Source organism: Elephantulus edwardii, unplaced genomic scaffold (assembly GCF_000299155.1).
Source record: "Elephantulus edwardii isolate Elephantulus edwardi_28Jun2011 unplaced genomic scaffold, EleEdw1.0 scaffold00106, whole genome shotgun sequence".
Taxonomy (NCBI): Eukaryota; Metazoa; Chordata; class Mammalia; order Macroscelidea; family Macroscelididae; genus Elephantulus; species Elephantulus edwardii.
The window spans coordinates 11,481,943-11,501,146 of NW_006399856.1; the positions used below are offsets into that span (position 1 = coordinate 11,481,943).

At 38.3% G+C, this 19,204-nt stretch overlaps 1 protein-coding gene across 1 annotated transcript in view; it reads right to left on the bottom strand.

The window, feature by feature from the left end:
• Positions 1-19,204, bottom strand: part of UNC80 (unc-80 homolog (C. elegans)) — a 295,977-nt gene that overhangs the window by 251,830 nt on the left and 24,943 nt on the right. The window contains exons 6-7 of the mRNA XM_006891958.1: positions 15,407-15,480; positions 14,628-14,767 (exon numbers count right to left, since the gene is read on the bottom strand). Coding sequence (XP_006892020.1) covers positions 14,628-14,767; positions 15,407-15,480 — 214 coding nt within the window. The remainder of the gene's footprint in view (positions 1-14,627; positions 14,768-15,406; positions 15,481-19,204) is intronic.

The following is a 19,204-nucleotide window of genomic DNA, read 5'->3' on the forward strand; positions in this document are numbered from 1 at the left end:
GAGTCATAGTCAACTTGATGACACCTATCAACAACAATAGTAATAAAAGTAATTTGCCTGAAAGTAAGTACTAACTGAAGAGATGAGTCATCCCATATTCACTGACTGGTCCAACAAAGTTAAGCTAATGAAGAACTACAGAGAACACTAAGACTATCAATATGAAGCTGAGCTCAGAGTCCAAAGTGTTTCAGAATTATTACTAGTCTATAGGGACATCATGCTTGGAACGGTGGAGGGATAGCACAAGAGATGAAGACCCTGGATGAGATGGATTGTCTCAGTGACTGGGGTAATTGGAGTAGGTATGTCAGAGACAACGAGGTTGACTTAAAATAGAGCAAGGTTCAGAGCTGTTGAACATAGTGTCTCTATGAGTCGCAAGCAACTCAAAGGCACATAACACAGCAACAATGTGTAATTAAGGTGAAGAGCAACTACAGAGAACACTATTATTGTGAGCAAGGTCTAAAAAGCTATCTGTAACTTAGGATGCACGTAAACAGGAATTGTTAAGTGAATTCACATTTTAATTGTTAATATTAAAGGCACATTTGAAACAACTATCACTGAAAAAGTATTCTGTAACAAGCCTTTATAACCTGCAGCATCTTTTAATGGTTAAACACGAGTTTATTTGGCTTAAAGCATAAGCTTCACTGAACTTAGTAGATAATAAAAAGGAAAAGAATCAATGAAAATATTTTTATTTCATTTAAGACAGCATTTTAAGATATGATGACTTATCACTAACCCAAATCACTTTAATGAATGGACAATTTATCCAGTTAAAAAGAAAGTAGGAGGCAATTCTTTGTTAATGATATAATTTTTAAAAGGTACTTTAATTGTAATATTCTATGATCTGGTGAGTTATTTTACAGAATAAAAAAATACTTTCATAAGAAAGAATGAATATGCCTTTTACACTGATTTGGCAAACATAAAAATAATGAAGATAAACAAAATTTTCTATTTCTGTCTACATGGTGAGTACCCACATTTTTACTTATTTTTAACACTTGTTGTATATTTTCCTTTGGTCATTGTTGCTTTTATGTACTACCAAGTCAGAATTAACTCATAGTTGACCCCCTGGTGGCAATAAATTGCATGGGAGGAGACTGTCTTATCTTTCTCCAGCACATCAGCTGGTGGACTTGAACCATGTACTCATTTTACATGTGCAACAAATATGTTATGACAAAAAAGTCACTGGGGGAAAAAACAAAAAAAAATGTTCTTTATTTAACAGTGGATAGGCTATAGCTTCAGAAAACCAAATTATTCATTGGATTTGGGAGATACAATATAAAGTCTCCAAGGCATAGTTCTCTGGAAACAACACAGGGTCTATAAACAGAGAGAACTGCGGAAATCAGCATTGATCTATGTTGTATTTTAATTAAGGAGAAATTAAAGTCTATGCATATAGTAATGAAATTGCACATTAATTTAAAGAACAGCTACCTGTTCACTAGCTATAGAGTTCAGGGAAGAGTGATGTTCAGTTTAATCAAGGTCAGGACAAACGAGATGATATAATTTGATTTATTTGTCACAAGCAGATGGATTCTGTTGTAGGATTTGCATTGCTTTGTTATTTGTGTTCATTTCTGATTAATACATAAACTTTTCCAATAAAGATACATCAACATTAGCATTTTCTGAAAGGTCTACCTTGTGCAGCATCTCCATAGCAACCAGGCACTGCAGCTAAGCAGAAAGGAGAACGAATTCATTTTTCTGAAGTGTTGGGGGCATAATTCATGCACACACATGAACATGTGCTCTGTGGGTGACTGTAGCCATGTAAATGGAGAGGAGTACATATTCAGGTAGACGCTTGGATGTAGGAATATCACAGAATGAAAACAAAATCTTTACATGAAAAAGAATTCTTAACATTTTAGCTAGCTTTTTCTTTTCAGACAGCTAAGATTGGAGGCATTTATGCTTGACTTTACTGGAGGAGAGAAACCCCTTTTGCTGTTTATATTTGAGAATATGAACATATTATGATTAAGAACATTAATGATGTGAGAATTATAACCTTTAAAATAGTTAATGATTGCAAGAGGACAGACTATAACCTCTAAGATACTCTCCAAAGATTGAGTCCTGCCTTCTAGTTTTCACATTTTAGTATGTTCTCTTTCAAAAATGTATTAAGCTCACTCTGAGGGATTTAACAGAATAGGGTAGAAGAATTGGGATGTTACATCTCAGATTAAGTTATAAAAGGCACTGAAAATTCTGCCATTCTCTCTGTCTCTCTCATCATGTGCTTATTCAGAACTTAGGTGCCAAGTAGTTAAGGAGCTCTGGGGAGAAGTCTGTTTATTAAGAAATGGAGGCATCCGGCCAACAGCCATCTGAGTGATGCTGGAAGCAGCTCCTCTGGTCCACTGATGACTTCACATCATGAGGACCAGGCAACATCTTAACTGAATAAACCTGAGTTAGAACCACGCGGTCAAGTTGCCTCTCCATTCAGAACACTCAGATACTTAGTAAGACAACAGATGTTTTGTTGTTTTAAACTGATGCATTTGGGGAGAATTAATTTTGAGCAATACATTACTAGTTGTTATATACCATTAGAGTCAGAACCGACCCATAGCTGACCCTCCAGCAGGATTTCAGAGGCAGTTAATCGCACGAGCCTGCCCATCCATCTCTTGTGGAGCAGCTGGTGGCCTCACACCACATGCCTTCTGGACTGCAGCACAGCTTCTTGCCACGAGGCCGCCAGAGCTCACAGTACAATGTTATTTCAATGAGTCCATTAAAGATGATATAGGGAGCTCTGGTGGTGTGGGTGGAACTCCTAGGGATTTTCCTACTTTCCCATTGATGGCACTTTGCTGGTGGTTCAAATCCACCAGCTGTTCTGCAGGAGAAAGGCAATCTCCTTCTGTGCAATTTACAGCCTCCAAAAGCCCACTGGAGGGTCAGCAATAAGTCGGTTCTGACTCAATGGCCATGTTGTTGTTGTTGCTATGTGTTGCCCAGTCTACTATGACTCAAAGTGACCTTATGAACAATGTCTCTGAACCTTGCTCTATCCTGAGCCAACCTCACCATCTCTGACACACCTGACCCCATTGCCACAGTCACTGTGTCCACTCATCTCATCCAGGGTCTTCCTCTTCAACAGCAATGAACAGTGATATGTTGTTGTTGTTGTTGTTATTTGCTGTTGAGGTGGAATCGACTCATAGCTGACCCTTGGTCAAGTCTTCAAAGGCAGTTAATTGCATGACAGGAGACATCCTTCTCCCACTGAGCAGCTGGTGGATTTGAACTGCATGCCTTTGGGATTGCAGTGCAACATCTTAGCACCATGAGTAAGTAAAAACTGTCTCTGAACTGATGTAGGTTTATAATTTTTGATATTTTGTTACTGTTTGTTATGTGCCCTCGAGTCGCCTGTGACGCATAGCAACCCTATGTACAACAGTCCTAAACCCTCCTCTATTCTGTGCCAGTCTCACTGTGTCTGACATGTTGCAAGGAGGGACAGGTCCTTGGAGAGGGACATCATGTTTGGTAGGGTGGAGGGCCAGCACAGAAGGGGAAGGCCCCCTATGAGGTGGATTGATTCAGTGACTGGGGTAATTGGGATGGGTGTATCGGAGATGGTGCAATTGGCACAGGACAGAGCAGAGTTTAGGGATGTTGTACATAGGGTCGCTATGAGTTGCAAGCGACTCGATGGCATATAACAACAACACAACAACCCTAATCACTGAATCGATCCATCCCATCGAGGGTCTTCCTCTCCTGCACTGTCCCTCCACTCTCCCAAACATGATGTCCCTCTCCAAGGACTGGTCCCGCCTTGCAACATGCCCAAAGTATGTCAAACAAAGCTTCAGAATCCTTCACTCCCACGAGCAGACTTGTCTCACCCTCTCTAGGATGAACATGTCCTCCTAGCTGCCCATGTTATATTTTTGACATAGTAAAAAACCAAAAAAAAACAAAAACAAAACCAACAATACAAAACCCACACCAGTTTAGAAGCTCTGATGGCTGGTGATTATACATTTCATTTTCACATGTGAATACATTTATTTGTTACATAGTGCTTAATTTAATCTTGATCTGAAATTTAGCATGGGAGGAGACCGTCCATCTTTCTCCATAGAGTCGCTGGTGGATTTGAACAGCCAGAGAAGCACCATGTTTGGGTTAGCAGCACAACTCACTATGCACTACGCCACCAGAGCTTCCTGCACAGAGGAAGTAATCATTGTCCTCAAATCAAACTCAAACCCCCTGCCAATCCAGTAATTCAAACTCACAGCAGCCCTCCACAAAGCTTCCGAGATTATCATTCCTTACAGGAGGAGGATAACTATTTTTTCCCCATGTAGAATTGCTGGTAGATTTGAACCACTGACCATTTGTTTAATAGCTTAACATGTAATATACTCTCAAGACTCTTTCATTGTCTGCCAGTGACTTTGAGTTGCTTGATGTTTTTTAAATCTTAGATGAGAGGTTTAAAGAGACTTTGATAAAATATTCATTTCTCTATTGTAGCACTGATCAATTTGAATCATAGTTTCCTATTTGGGTGTCTAGTCCTCAAATAGATACAATTTCCTGAGGGCAAGAACTTGAATCATCCTCATATTCTTAGCATCAAGGTAATGCCTGGTTCTCAGAATCTGCTACATAAACTATTGTTAAATGAATCCATGAGCAGAAGGTGGAAATGTTTCTGTATATTGGGCATTAGTATATACATTTTATATATGTATAAATCATAAATATATGTTTAATGTATTTACACATTTTAATCTGTCCTTAGGGTTCAGATCTGCTGTTCACAGGGTTGAGATCTATATATAGTGGAAATGGAGCTTGCTTTTTCAAGATGAAGTCTGAACTAATTAGTATGCAACATCTGTTCAGACATACATTAACAGCTCATTTGGTTGGAGATATTATTCTAAAATATGTAGATTTATCATTGCAATTTATTACACTTTAGTTTTAAAATATTTTGTTTATTACAACCATGACACATTCTGGAGAACAGATAACCTTTTCTCTGTAGAATAGTTTAGGATTCTTGGGTTATCTCTGGTTTTCATCTCATTTCAACAATACTATTAATCTCAGACTTATTGTAGATATTGTGCTATGTGTTAAGGGCAAACAATAAATAATAGAGAATTTCTGCTCTTAAAGAATTTAGAATCTAGAATTTTGAAGATCAGCATATAAATAAGTATAATTCTCTGCAGAATCAAATGGATGATAAATAGAAATCCCAAAACTGTGCTGAGGGAGCACAGAGGGGTCTGTGGAAAGCTTCTGGAAGGTAAAGAATTGCATTCTCCCAAATATGTTGGAATCTTAATCCCTAAATCTGTGGTGTTATCATTCTTGTTAAGTTAATGAAGCTAATATAACTATTTGTTGTTGTATACAATAGAGTCAGACCAAGCCATATCTGATCCCCTGGCAGATTTTCAGAGACAGTTAATCACATAAAAGATATAATAAATCTAATAAGTTTTGAGTTATAACTGGCAGTACAGAATAAAGGAGGTGGCTCTCGTGGCCTAGGGGTAAGGAGCTGCACAGCCAACCCAAAGGCACATGGTTCAGATCCTCCAGCTGCTTGCAGAAGAAAGATGGGCAATTACTTCCCATGTTATTTATTGTCTTTGAAAACTTACTGGAGGGTCAGTTATGGGTCAGTATTGACTCATTAGCATCAACACAGGCATAAAAATAAAGACAGACAAATGGGGGAAGACAGATGTCCTGTGAAGATTGCTAAGTTAACTGAGTTATTTCAAGACTACAGAAATTGTTAAGACACAAGAATTTCCCACCAGAGCCAACAGTCAGTTTCCCCTTAGAGCCAGTGTCTTGAATTTGCATTTACAGTGAGCTCTGTTTACACAGTGGTAGCAAATTGTGCTGCCAGTGCCTAGGGATGCAGCTCGAATCCACCAGCTGCTCTGCATAAGAAAGATGGGCAACCAACAACCATGCAGTTTACTGCCTCTGAAAACCCACTGAAGGGTCAGATATGAGTTGGTTCCAACTTGATGTACACACAAAAAAACAACAATACTGTGAGAAGGGGGTGCTGATGGCTTAGTGATAAGAAGTTGCACTGCTAATCCAAGGGTACGCTGTTCTAATCCACTAGCTGTTTTGCAGGAGAAAAAATGGGCAGTCTTGTCTCATACATTTTACTGCCTCTAAAACCCCACTGGATGGTCAGCTAGGGGCTGGTTCCAACTTGGTGGTACTTAACAACAAGAATATACTGAAAAGTCTGTTGTTAAGGACCTTTCCAAAGTATTAAGAAGCAAAGATGCTAGTTTTAAGACTCAGTTGTGCCTGACTCAGACCATGGTCTAGTCAATCACTTGTATGCATCTGAGAGTTGGACAATTATTAAAGATAACAGAAAAATCAGTGCCTTTGACTTGGTAGTTGGAGAAGAGTATGGCCTGAAGAGAATATGTGTACTGGAGCAAGTACTCCTTTGAGGTAAAGCTGGCAAAGATGGATCTCACACACTTTGGACATCTTGTTAGGAGAGGCTATTCCCTGGAAAGGGATAGAATGCTTGGAAATGTGGAGGGTTTGCCAAAGAGAGGAAGACCCTCAAAGGGATGGATTGACATAGCAATTGCGACAATGAGCTCAAGTATGTTCGAGATAATATGGATGACACACAATGGGGCAGGTTGTTGCTCATAGGGTCATTCTGAGTTTTTGACTTGATGGCACCAAACAACAACCACAGAAACTACTATGAGAAAAGAAATTGCTATTCTTTAAAGTCATCCACTTACAGAATATGTTACAGGGCACTGGGAAACAAGGCAGCTTCATCCAGAGCATATGCTCTTTTAGATGAATCTTAAGAGAATCGTCGACTTTGAGGAAAAATGGGTTTGACAGCCCTCCTTTTCTTTTGTGTGTAGTAGTAACAGGATTTCCTTGCCCAAATATTCTAGATCCCATATCATGTAGGTAGCCATTCAAGGAGAGAAACCACCTATTGTAGTAAAAATGCAAAGGACATTGCTAACAGGAGGAGGGACAAAAGAGACACACTTGTTCACTAATCCACATGCACCTGACAATGACTGCACCTGATAGTGACTGTGGCTTTGACTCTGCACAGAGGAATGAGCCTCTGTCCCCATCCTCACGGACTTCTATTTCCTACAAACAGTACACATTCTGTTGTACAGATTACTTTCTTCTCTCCCCCAACTCTCTCTCACACACACAGTACAGATAGACTAAATTGGAAGATTCAAGAAAGGTTCAATTGATTAAGTCCTGAGTTAAATACTGAAGGATCATAATTTTATGAAGATGAAAATAGCTTCGTTACAGGAGAGACAAAGTGTTTGAAGAGCAGAATTAGAACACGAACATAAAAGTATTTAAAGAATTCTAAGTAGCTCAGTGGAGCAAAGATCTAAACCCTAATCCACTATCACCCAGTTAGCTCTGACACAGAGTAGAATTGGGTTTCGAACGACGTAAATCATTACAGAAGCAGGTTGTCTCATCTGTCTCCAGCGAAGAGTGGTGGCAGGCTTGAATCATTAACCTTTTGATTAGCAGCTAATGCCTTAACAGTGCCATCAGACCTGCTAGCAGCTGTGAAAAGGAAGTGGTAAGAGAGGGTTGTGGAGAGGTCATAATGGGCCTAATCATGAGGATCTGAGTTGATTTAAGAAGACTGAAATATATCCTGTAAATTGAAGCTTGCCATTTAAGATTTGTCAAAAGGAAATCAAATAATTAAACAATTCCTATTTCAAGCCACCTTTCTAACAGCACATAGTTACCAGAATAGCGAAAGGCAATGATGAATGTTAAAACACCAATTGCATGTTGAGTGAGCTAACTCAGTCTCACAAGGGAAAATACTGCATAAGACCATCGTTCAGACATGATCTATATATAACATAGTAAAGGATTCGACAGAAGAGGGGGAGCAGAAGGGTGAGGATAGGTAGGGGGGAAATCATGGGGTTTTCTATCCTGTGCCGGAAAACAGGAAAGATAAAACTCAAGAAAACAAACTCATTGCTGTCGAGGTGGAACCATTGCATGGCCAGTGGGAAGTGTATGCCTATCCTTCCCCTGGGGAGCAGCTGGTGGATTCGAACCGTCAGAGAGACACCACCTTTGGATAAGCAGCACAACTCCCTAGAGACTACACCACCGAGAGCAGTGACTAAAAGGACCTTGAACTTGACTCTTATAGATTTAATTGTTAAACTAAGATTGCTGTGCCTGAACCAACTGGAAAATATCTAACAATAACAAAATTATGAGATAGACAGCCATTAAGCAAATCACCACACAATCATTTACATTATGATTACCATTAATAGAAAACACAGAAGTCTGAGAACGTGTTGAATGTGAGTAAAAAGCCTTTAGTTATTTATTGTTGTTGTTATGTGCCATCAAATCACCTGCAACTCACAGTGACCCTATGTACAACAGCCCTAAAACATGCTCTATCCCTTGTCAAACTATTGTTGTTGTTCTTATGTGCCATCGAGTCGCTTGCGACTCATAGCGACCCTATGTACAACAGCCCTAAACTTTGCTCTGTTCTGTGCCAATCGCACTGTCTCTGATATTAGTAAGAAAATAATATTTAAACTATGCCTTGAAAAGGTGAGATGAGTAAATGAAGACAGATGGGAGAATAACCAAGCAGATGGGAAAATATATTCCAGAGCTCAGAGCTAGGGAGAAGAATGGGGCATAGAATAAAAACGCAAAAAAGGCTGGAGTTTAGTGACGGGATGTGGGTAGCATAGCACAGTATTAGTTAGACTGATAGGCAATCTCCTTCCATGTAACTTACAGACTCTGAGAGCTCACTGCAGGGTCCATTATGAGTCAGTTCTGTCTCCAGGGCCTACATATAACAGCAACAATAGACTAGAAGGCTACACAATGACCACCTGTTATATTATACTGTAGAGCTAATAGGATGTCACGCTTGTGGTTGCATTATATTATACAGGAGTCTGTGTGAGGAGACTGGAATTAGAATGTCTCTTGTTGCTGGCTCTGAAGAAATGCCCTGTTACGCTGTGAGCTGGCTGATGGAGTAGTGGGCCACGTGGCCAGAAACTGTGAGTAGCTTTCAGGAGATGAGAGTGGTCCCCTGCCAGCAAGCAGAAAAGAATAGAGCCTCAGTCCCACAACTGCAAGACAATGAATTCTGCCAACTACTTTGAGTGAATGGTCTCTAATCAAACCTTTGGCAAGACTTCCCTGCTGCTGACATCTGGATTTCAGCCTGGAAAGACTCTGAAGCAGAAAACCTAAATTGTGCCTGGACCGTGGATGTGCAGAAACTATGAGATAATAAATGTGTGCTGGATTAAGCTACCAAATTAATGGTAATTTCATATGCAGCAGTAGCCAATGAATACAAGAGCAATAGACTGGAATCACAAAGAAAATATTGGTCAAACATAACAAAGACCATTAAAATCTAGACCAATGTCTCTAATATGCAAAATGAAGAAGCCAGGACAAACATATATTCTCTAAATATTTTAAAGCACATTATTATTATTCAACTTGGGTAACTGTAACTTTGATTTCAAATTGCACTTATATTGTTTTGTACTTTCAACAATTTTAAGAACATGTGGCCAAGTTTAATACCACGGAGAAGATCATTTAAAAAATTATCAAATGTGAAGATAAGTCATATGTTGGGAGGAAGTATTTGTTAATTTTTCTGACAAAAGGTTTATATCCAGAATATATAAGTGACTTACAAGTAAATACGACAACTCAATTAAAAAGAAGGGAACAGATATTTCACCAAGCACATGAAAATATATTTAACATAGTAGGGGCATTTAAATTAATAATACAATGAGATATAACATCACAGCAAATTAAATAAATAAATAAGGTAAACAATGACAGGTACTGCTGAAGAGATAAAATTTTGACCCCTCATATATAGATGATAGGAATGCAAAATGATACAACCATTCGGGAAAACAGTTTGACGACATCTTAAAAAATTAAACGTTAATTTACCATGTTATTATTGTTGTGGGTAGGTGCGGTCAAGTCAAGTATGACACTTGGTGATCCTATGAACATCATATTTGAACCCTGCCCTATTCTGTGCCATCCTCATCATCTCTGACATACACGAGCCCATTGCCATAGTCATTGTGTCAATCCATCCGTTGAGGGTTTTCCTCTCTTTCCCTAACTCTCCAACTTTCCAAGTAACATTTCCAAAGAATAGCCTCTTCTAGGAACTTGCCCAAAGTATATGAGAAGAAATCTCATCAACTTTGCCTCCCAGAAGCGTTGTGGTTGCCCTTTCTCTGAGACTGATCTGCCTGTTCTTTAGTCAGTCCACAGGATATTCAGTACTCTTCTCCAACACCACACTTTAAAGGCATCAACTCTTCTTCAGTTGACTCTGCCTGAATCATATACATATCTATTTTTAGGACTTTGGAGAGGTCCCTGACAGCAGACTTTCCCAATGTTATACATCTTCTTATCTCCTGACTGCTGGTACCAAAGGCTTAAGGAGTTCTAGGGAGCTCTAGTGGTCTAGTGGTAAGGAGTTACACCCAACTCAATGGTACACAATTCAAGTGTAACAGCCTTTGCAAGAAGAAGATGGACAATATCTTCTTTCTTTTATTTACAGCCTCTGAAAACCCACTGGAAAGTCAGCTATGAATCAGTTTCAAATCAGTGTCACATGCTAAATACTCAAATTTGCCATACAACAGAGTAATTCTGTTCCTAATATCCACCTCATAAAAATGAAAATATCTTTTACACACAAAAGATTTTAAAATACATGTATTATGATCCCATTTAAATGATATATCCAGAAATAAAAATCTAAATTACTAGTCTATCTGAGGCAGGAAGAGGAAGTGAGGGGGCATAAATAGAAGAGATATGTTTGAATGATGGATGTGTTGATACCTGCACGCATCAGTAAATCAGCTAAATATAATTAAGTATACACTTAAAACAATGAATTTCATGAAATGGAAACTATTCCTCAATAAAACCATGTAAAAATCTCATCCCTTTTTAAAATGCTATTCTAGTGTAATCTTACTTGAACATTGCTCATTTTAGAAGCTCTTGATTCTATTACACGTCATCGTGATTCTGAGTACAACTGACGATTGTTTGAAAAGGCCTTAAAGCCCCTCTACAACTATGGACATTTTAATTAGTCAGTTGTTAAAGGCACACTCATTCCAGGAAAGATGTTTGTAAGTAAATTCATTATGTTGATAAGGTAACAAGGAAAATTTTGGAAGACTTAACATAAAACCTTTTCAATTCCTCATGAGTACTTAAGGACCCTACCTAACACAAAGAATCCACTGGTATTCTTGCATGTTAAAAGAACCTTTTTTTCTTTTTTCTTTTAGGGGATAGTGTGATGCACTACACTGTTACCACAAATTATGCAGTTGAGTTGCCGGCATTTGGGGAAATCACAGAGGACAGCACATCCAAAATGCACTGGGCGAGCTAACCTGGAGAAACCACCTTCATGACCATGGCATCTCCCCTGCCAGGTAAGTACTGAAGTATGATTTTTAATATCTTGAGAATAGCATATGAGATTCTGTCCTTAAATATTGAAAATGTTCTATAATTCAAGCACCTCTAAAATTAGATATATCCCCCCACATCTATTCTTCTGTGGTCCTGTGTCACCTAGTCAATTTTGATTCAGAGAACAGAATGAGGCTGTCCCTCAGGGCTTTCTAAGCTCTACTTTTTACATCTGCAAATGTCCATTATTAAAAACAGAATATGGAATATATGAAGTATGAATGGAGGACTATTGAAGTTATGAAAAAGGAAATGAAATTCATAAGATCAGTACCATAGGCATTAGTAACAGATATCAGTAATTTTTTTTCCTTTAGACTATCACATGGTATACTGTTCAAGAAGGACAAATTTAAGAGAATTGGTATCGTATTCATTATCAACAAGACCATTTCAAGGTCTATCTTGAAAGGCAGTATTGTAGGGTAATGTTTATAAATCTACAAGAAGGCCAGGTGTTCTGACTTAGTCTGGAGGGAGTTTGTAGACTAAGTCTGTAGGGAGCAGCAAACTCCCTGCTAACCCAGGGGTGGTCACTCTCTGGTAGTTCAAATTCATCTGCAGCTTCCTGGCAGAAAGATAGGCAATTTCCTCCCATGCAATTTATAGTCTTACGAAATCCTACTGTGAGGTCAGCTATGAGTTGGTTCTAATTCAATTATAATGGGTTTTGAATGAGATAAGGGAAACCAGTTACTGCTACTATTATGTGAAATTTATGTAACAAGCATTAGTGCCAAAGAGGAAAAAAAATGATTGCATGAGAAAAGTTTACAAGACCAATGACTCATGTGAAAGTTAAAGATGAAACTGAAGAAAATAAAAACAAATTAAGGAGAATAAAAATACAGTCTTAAGTATATCCCTCACCCCCTGAATTTGGAGACCGTTCCAAGAATGGATGTAACACATGGATCATTAATAATAGAACACTGATGAGCTGTAGAGTGGCATCAATGACATCATGCATGACAAAGTAAAAGTTTATAAAAAGACAAGGAAACAAAGATAAAAAATGAATGTCAGAAGACACTTTTAAAACGTGTCTAGAACACAGAGCATCTAAAACTAGTGGAAGAAATGGCAAAGTAAAGAGCTAAACAGAAGGTTTCAAAGGGTGACTCAGTAAGACAAAATAAAATATAATGAAATGTATGATTCGAAGTTAGAAAACCAGGAAAGAACAAGCTTGTCATTTCTTAAGATGAGAAAACTGAAGACGAAAATTTCAACCTCAAGTTGCAATATTGAAAGTTTATATTGCTGGACCAGAATAGCATGCAGTATAGATTGTCCTTCTAATTGAAAAACACCATGTGTTTATGGTGGTTTGGACCCATCTGTAACTCTGCAGGAGGAAAATGGGCAGTTTCTTCCTGTTAAGATTTACACTCTCACATACCTGATCGAGGGTCACTATGAGTCCGAACCAACTCAGTGGCAGTAAAAAAGTGAAGCAAGTAAAATACTGATTGACAAAGAAAACCGCAAAAGAAGATGAAAGGAATATACAGTCTGTCTTGGAGATGGTGACACCGGACTGCTCCACTGGAGACAAGGATTTTGAAATTCAGGCTCACATATGTTGGGCAGGAAGGATCAGTCCTTGGAGAAGGACATGATGCTTGGAGGGGTGGAGAGTCAGCCCAGGAGAGGAAGTCCCTGCATTGGATTAACACAGTGACTGTGATAGTGCAGGCAGTGGATCAGAAACAGAAGGTCAGCTCAGGAGATAGGGCAGGTTCAAAGCTGGTCTTTATAAGGTCACTATGGGTCACAGTCGACTCACTGGCTCATAACAACACCACACCAAAAGAACTGGTTAATATGCAGGAATATCAAAATGCCACTTGAAGATTATGTTGCACCTGACTTAAACCATGGTATTTTCAATTGTCTCCCATGCATGTAAAAGCTGAACTCAGGAAGACTTAGAAATAATTGATGCATTTGACTGTGATGTTGGTGAAGAAATTGAAGATATTGTGAATTGACAGTGACTTCAGCAATGGGCTCAAGTGTGTCAGAGATGATGAGAATAGTACAGGCTAGGACAGGGTTCAGATCTATTGTCCACAGAGTTACTAAGAGTTGTATTCGATGCTTTCCAGCAACAATAATACTGTGAATTTCCAGAACAAAGAAACATCAAGAACCTTCCTTGAACATGGGGATAGTGAAAATTTTTTTACTCAGGTACTTCAAACCTGTTGTTATCAGGAAGGACATGGAGAAGAATGTCGTACTAGATGAAATAGTCATTATGTGCCACCGAGTTACAGCCAACTCATAGTTGACCCTCCAAAAAGTTTCAGAGACCGGAAGCCACATGGGAGGATACTGTCTATCTTTTTCTCACAGAGCAGCTTGTGGATTTGAATCATGTGCCTTTGGATGAGAGCACAATTCTTTACCCAGGAATGAGGCTATTAGAACTCATCATCGGTGCTGATGGAAAAGAAGATCATGGATAATATGGAAGACCCTTAAAGAGATGGACATAGCGATTGCAATATTGGGCTTAAAAAGGGCAAGAGCTGTGAAGAAGACATTAGATCCTCTATTGTGCATAGGGACCTTTGAGTCAGAAGTGACTAGAAGGCAATTAACAAAAAGAAATCTTTACAGGAATTGATATCCAGATCTTTTCTTCCATGAAGCAGCTGGTAGGTTTGAACTGCCAACGTTTTAATTGGCAGGTGAGTGCTAAACCATCACATCACCAGGGTTCTTTGTCTTTATTTAGCTAGTTTAAATAAGAGTCATCTATAGCACATTCCTGAACTTTTAAATCTACTTATAACTTCACCAAGAATATATACACACACGTATCATACATAAAATATTTTAAATAGTGTGCTGTTATTAGATGGTTGCTATGAGCAACCAACCAAAACCTTGAAAAAAATACCAGTTTAATATTTGCTGATACAAAATATTTTCCTTTTAAAATTGTAATCTTGTACCTGGAATGTGATGGGCCTCTTTCCTGGGATATCTGGGAGGACAAACTTCCATCGAAGGAGTTTACTCGATGGCAGCCTGAAATGGTGGCCGCGGGTGAGATAGAATCTGACTGGAAGGTTTCACAGACGACCTGCAGACCCTTTGAAGGCAGAGACACACGATTATTTTATTTATTTGGCCTAGGGAGCTCTGATTGCCTAGTGGTAAGAAACTGCACTGCAACCCCAAAAGCACATGGTTCAAATCTACCAGTGGCTCCGTAGGAGAAGGATGGGCATCTGCTGTGCGATTAATTGCCTCTGAAAACCCACTGGAGGGTTAGCTATGGGTTGGTTCCAACTAGATGGTACTCAACAACAACATATATCACCTAGAATTAGCCATCAATTCACAAATACAAGGGTTGGGGTTTGTTTTTTTTTTTTTTTACTTTTTTTCAGCATGGCTAAGTATAATAATACAGCCACTGATTACAAAATAACCCTTTAGTTAACATGAAGACTGATAACTAATATCTAACAAGCGCTTGTTACATGTTAGATACGGAAACAAAGCTCACATACTATGTTTTTGCAGTACCATCATATTACTACTCAGAGGCATTTTTTATGTTTGTAAATTGGAAAATTTAAGGTTCTTGTTCTTTTCACATTCAGGGAGGAGGAGGAGGAGTCAGCTTTGAACCTCAGTGATATGATTCTAGATTCTTGTTTTACCCTCCACACTACACCATCTTTCAAAAATTACTACCTCTCTTCTCCTGGTAATAAAAACTCACCTCCTGGTGTCGTGGGCCTTGATTTGGTGATTCAAAGGTCTGGCTTTGGCTGTTGATTGGAGAGCTTCTCTTTGCTACAAGAATAGGAAAATGGAAATTTCATTCCATATTATGTAAAAATACTATTTTAATAGACACAATTATCACCTTAAATTGGTATTTGGAAATAGAAATAAAAAATAACAATAAAAAAGTTAACATTTCTAGGTTGTTGAATGTTATTGCTTTTGTTATGTGTCATTGAGTTGAGTGTGACTCCTAGCAGTTCTATGACAATGGTTCTGCATCTTGCCCTACCTATTCTGAGCCAACCTGACTCTGACACACCTGACCCCACGGCCAAAGATACTGTGTAATTCATCTCGTCCAGGTCTTTCTTTCTTGGGCTGACCCTTCCAAGCATGAAGTCCTTCTCCAAAGACTGGCTTCTTCTGACTACATGCCCAAAGTATGTGAGAAGGACTTTAAAAATTCTTGCTTCCAAGGAGCAACCTGTTTTCATTCTCTATGACAGACCTGTTTGTTCTCATGGAAATCCACGGTAAGCTCTTAGTTACTGTCCAGCTCTCAGATGCATATCAAGAAATTGAGAAGACCAAGACTTGGATAAGACACAGGTTATTCCTTTGAATAACACTTTTCCTCTTTCACACTCTAGAGAGGTCCTTGATAGCAGATTTTCCCAATGGAACTAATATTTTTGATGTCTTGACTGCTGGTACCAAGGGCGTTGTGAATCCAATCAAGATGAAATTGTTAACAAATTCAATTCATTCTTAGTCTATCATGATGCTGTCATTGACCCACTGGTGAGGATATTTATTTTCTTGATAATGAGACGCAATTCATATTGAAGGCTATAGTTCTTGATCTTCTACAGTAAGAGCTTCAGTCCTCTTCAGTTCTGGAGAGCAAGCCTGTGTTCAAAACACAGGTTATTGATGAGTCCTCTCCAATCCTGCTGCCACATGATTCTTTATAAAATGCAGGTCTTTCGAATGATCTGTTCAGCATATAGATTGAAAATGTCTGGAGAGAGAATACATCCTTGACGTACTACTCTCTTAATTTTGAACAATGTAGTTCTTCTTTGCTGTTTTTGGACAATAGCTTCTTGGTTAGGTATACGTTTCTGATGAACACAATTAATTACTCAAGAACTTCCATTCTTCTCAACCACAATTTGTTGTGATCCACATGGTCAAATGCCTTTGCATTGTCAATAAAACATATAAAGACATGTGGTGCTTGTTTTATGTATGATACACACACATATCATAGATGTGTGTGGTACTTGTTTCAACCAAGATCCATCTGACATCAGCAATGATATCCCTAGAGCCATGGCCTCTTCTAAACTCTGGTGGAACTTCCCTGTCAGTTTTCCCTGTTAGTTATTTTTGGAAAACCTTAAGTATGACTGTGCTTGCATGTGATATTAATAATACTGTTTGATAATTCTTTGGATCAGCTTTTCTGGGAATTGAAATAAATATGCATCTTTTCCAGACAGTTGACCAGCTAGCTATTTTCCATATTTCTAAGTACAATGTGGGGAACATATCCAGGGTTACATCAGTTTATTGAAATATGTCAATTGGTTGTCCATTAATTCCTAAGACCTTATATTTTGCTAATTCCTTGAAAGCAGCTTGACCTTCTTCCTTTATTACCATTATTTCTTAATCATATGTTACTTCCTGAAATAGTTCTGGGCCAGTCAATTATTTTAGGTACATTGATTCTGTGTATTTCTTCAATCTTCTTTTTTTTTAATTGAGATTTTAATGAAAATTTTTAAAGAACTTGGGTTTCCAATTGTTCACTGTTGCACATTTTACTCTCTGCCCTCTAGCCCCCAGGTCATTTATTTCTTGAGGAAAAGTTCTTTCATTGTTATACAGACCCCCACTGCCACCCCAGACCACTTTACTATGCTGCTCTTATTCTGGACTCTCGCCATGCCAATAATACCTAATCATACATTCCTTGTATACAGTTCTCTCCCTCATCTGTTTCAATGCCATGTATATTATTTATCCTCTCTTTTCTTGGATTCCCCACAGCCCCCATGTCAGTCCTGTTTTATAACAGTGGAATTATGGAATAATTGTCTTTCTATGATTGAGATTTTTCACTCAGCATTATGTCCTCCAGGGTCACTCATTTTGTATACTATTTCATGAGTTCCTTGTTTTTCAATGCAGCATACTATTCCACAGCTTCTCTACCCATTCGTTTATTGACGGACACTTGGGTTGTTTCCAACTCTTTGCTATTGTGAACAAAGTAGCAATAAAGGGTGTGCATATATTTGCTTGGGTGGCATTTACGGCTTTTTAGGGTATATTCCCAGTAGTGGAATTGCTGGGTGAAATGATATTTCTACTTTCAACATTTTGAGAAAGTATCATACTGCCTTCTATAGTGAGTGCACCATTTTACACTCCCACCAACAGTGAGTAAGGGTTCCAATTTCTCCGCAACCTTGCCAGCATTTGTTGTTTGCTTTAAACTTCTTGTGATACTTTCTGGATCATTCAAGATTTGCCCATAGCATCTTGCAGTGCTGCAACTCAAGGCTTCAATTTGTTCTTCAGTCCCTTCAGCTTGAGAAATGCTAAGCAAACTCTCCTCTTTTTATTTTCTAACTCCAGTACTTTGCACATTTTGTTTTAATACTTTGCTCTGTCTTCATGAGATGCCCTTTGACATGTTCTGTTCAACTCTAACTTCTTGATATCTTCTCTTTGTTTTGGCTTCTCGGTATTCTAGTGCAATATTCAGGTCTTTTCTTCCTCCTTGTAATGAACTTTTGCTTTCCTCATGGATTATATCCTTGATATCATCTCACAGCTCATCTGGTCTTCATTCTTTAGTGTTCAATGCCTCAAACTTGTTCTTGAGGTGATTTTAAAATTCAACTGGAATAGACTCAACATCGTGTTTGGTTCTTATGTACTTGTTTTCATTTCTTTAGCTTCAATTTAAACTTGTACAAGAGTAGCTGATGGTTTCTTACAAAGTCAGCACCTGGCCTAGTTTTCACAGAAGACATTGAGCTTTTCCAGTGATTTCCCCCCCCCCATATATATAATCAATCTGATTCCTGTGTAGTCCACCAGGTGAGATCCATGTGTATTTTAGCCATTTTTTAATTAAAAAAATCACTGATTGTACAAAATTCTATCATTTTCTCTCCAGCTTCATTTCTAAAACCCAGACAGTAGTTTCAGATTATTGGTCTTTAACTTTTGCATTCCAATCTCCAACTATTATTAATGAATTTTGGTTGCATACTCAATCAATTTCAGACTGTAGAAACAGTAGAAATCTTCTACTATCTCCTCTTCAGCTTGAGTCGTACATATAACAGAATGATAGTGGTATTAACAGCACTCCCAACATGTACTTCAGGATAGATCTAGAAATAGTCTTTTTCACTATTAATGCAACCTCATTTTTCTCAAATTTTTCATGCGCAGTATAGTAGATCACATGATTATCTGATTCAAAGTGGCCGATGCCAATCCATCTGGGTCACTAATGCCTAGTATGTCAATATTTATGTCTTTAATTCCTTTTTTAACATTGTCTAATTTCAGTGCAATCATACTTTGTACATTTCATATTCCACTCATAACTTAATGTGACTCAGAAGATTAAGGGTTTACATATTTTGTGATACTGAAAATAATAATAATAATAGAGAACATCTACATAGTACCTATAGGTACAAGATCCTATTCTAAGCCTTTTACACACCTCAGTTCACTGAGCCCTAACAACCTGTGATAC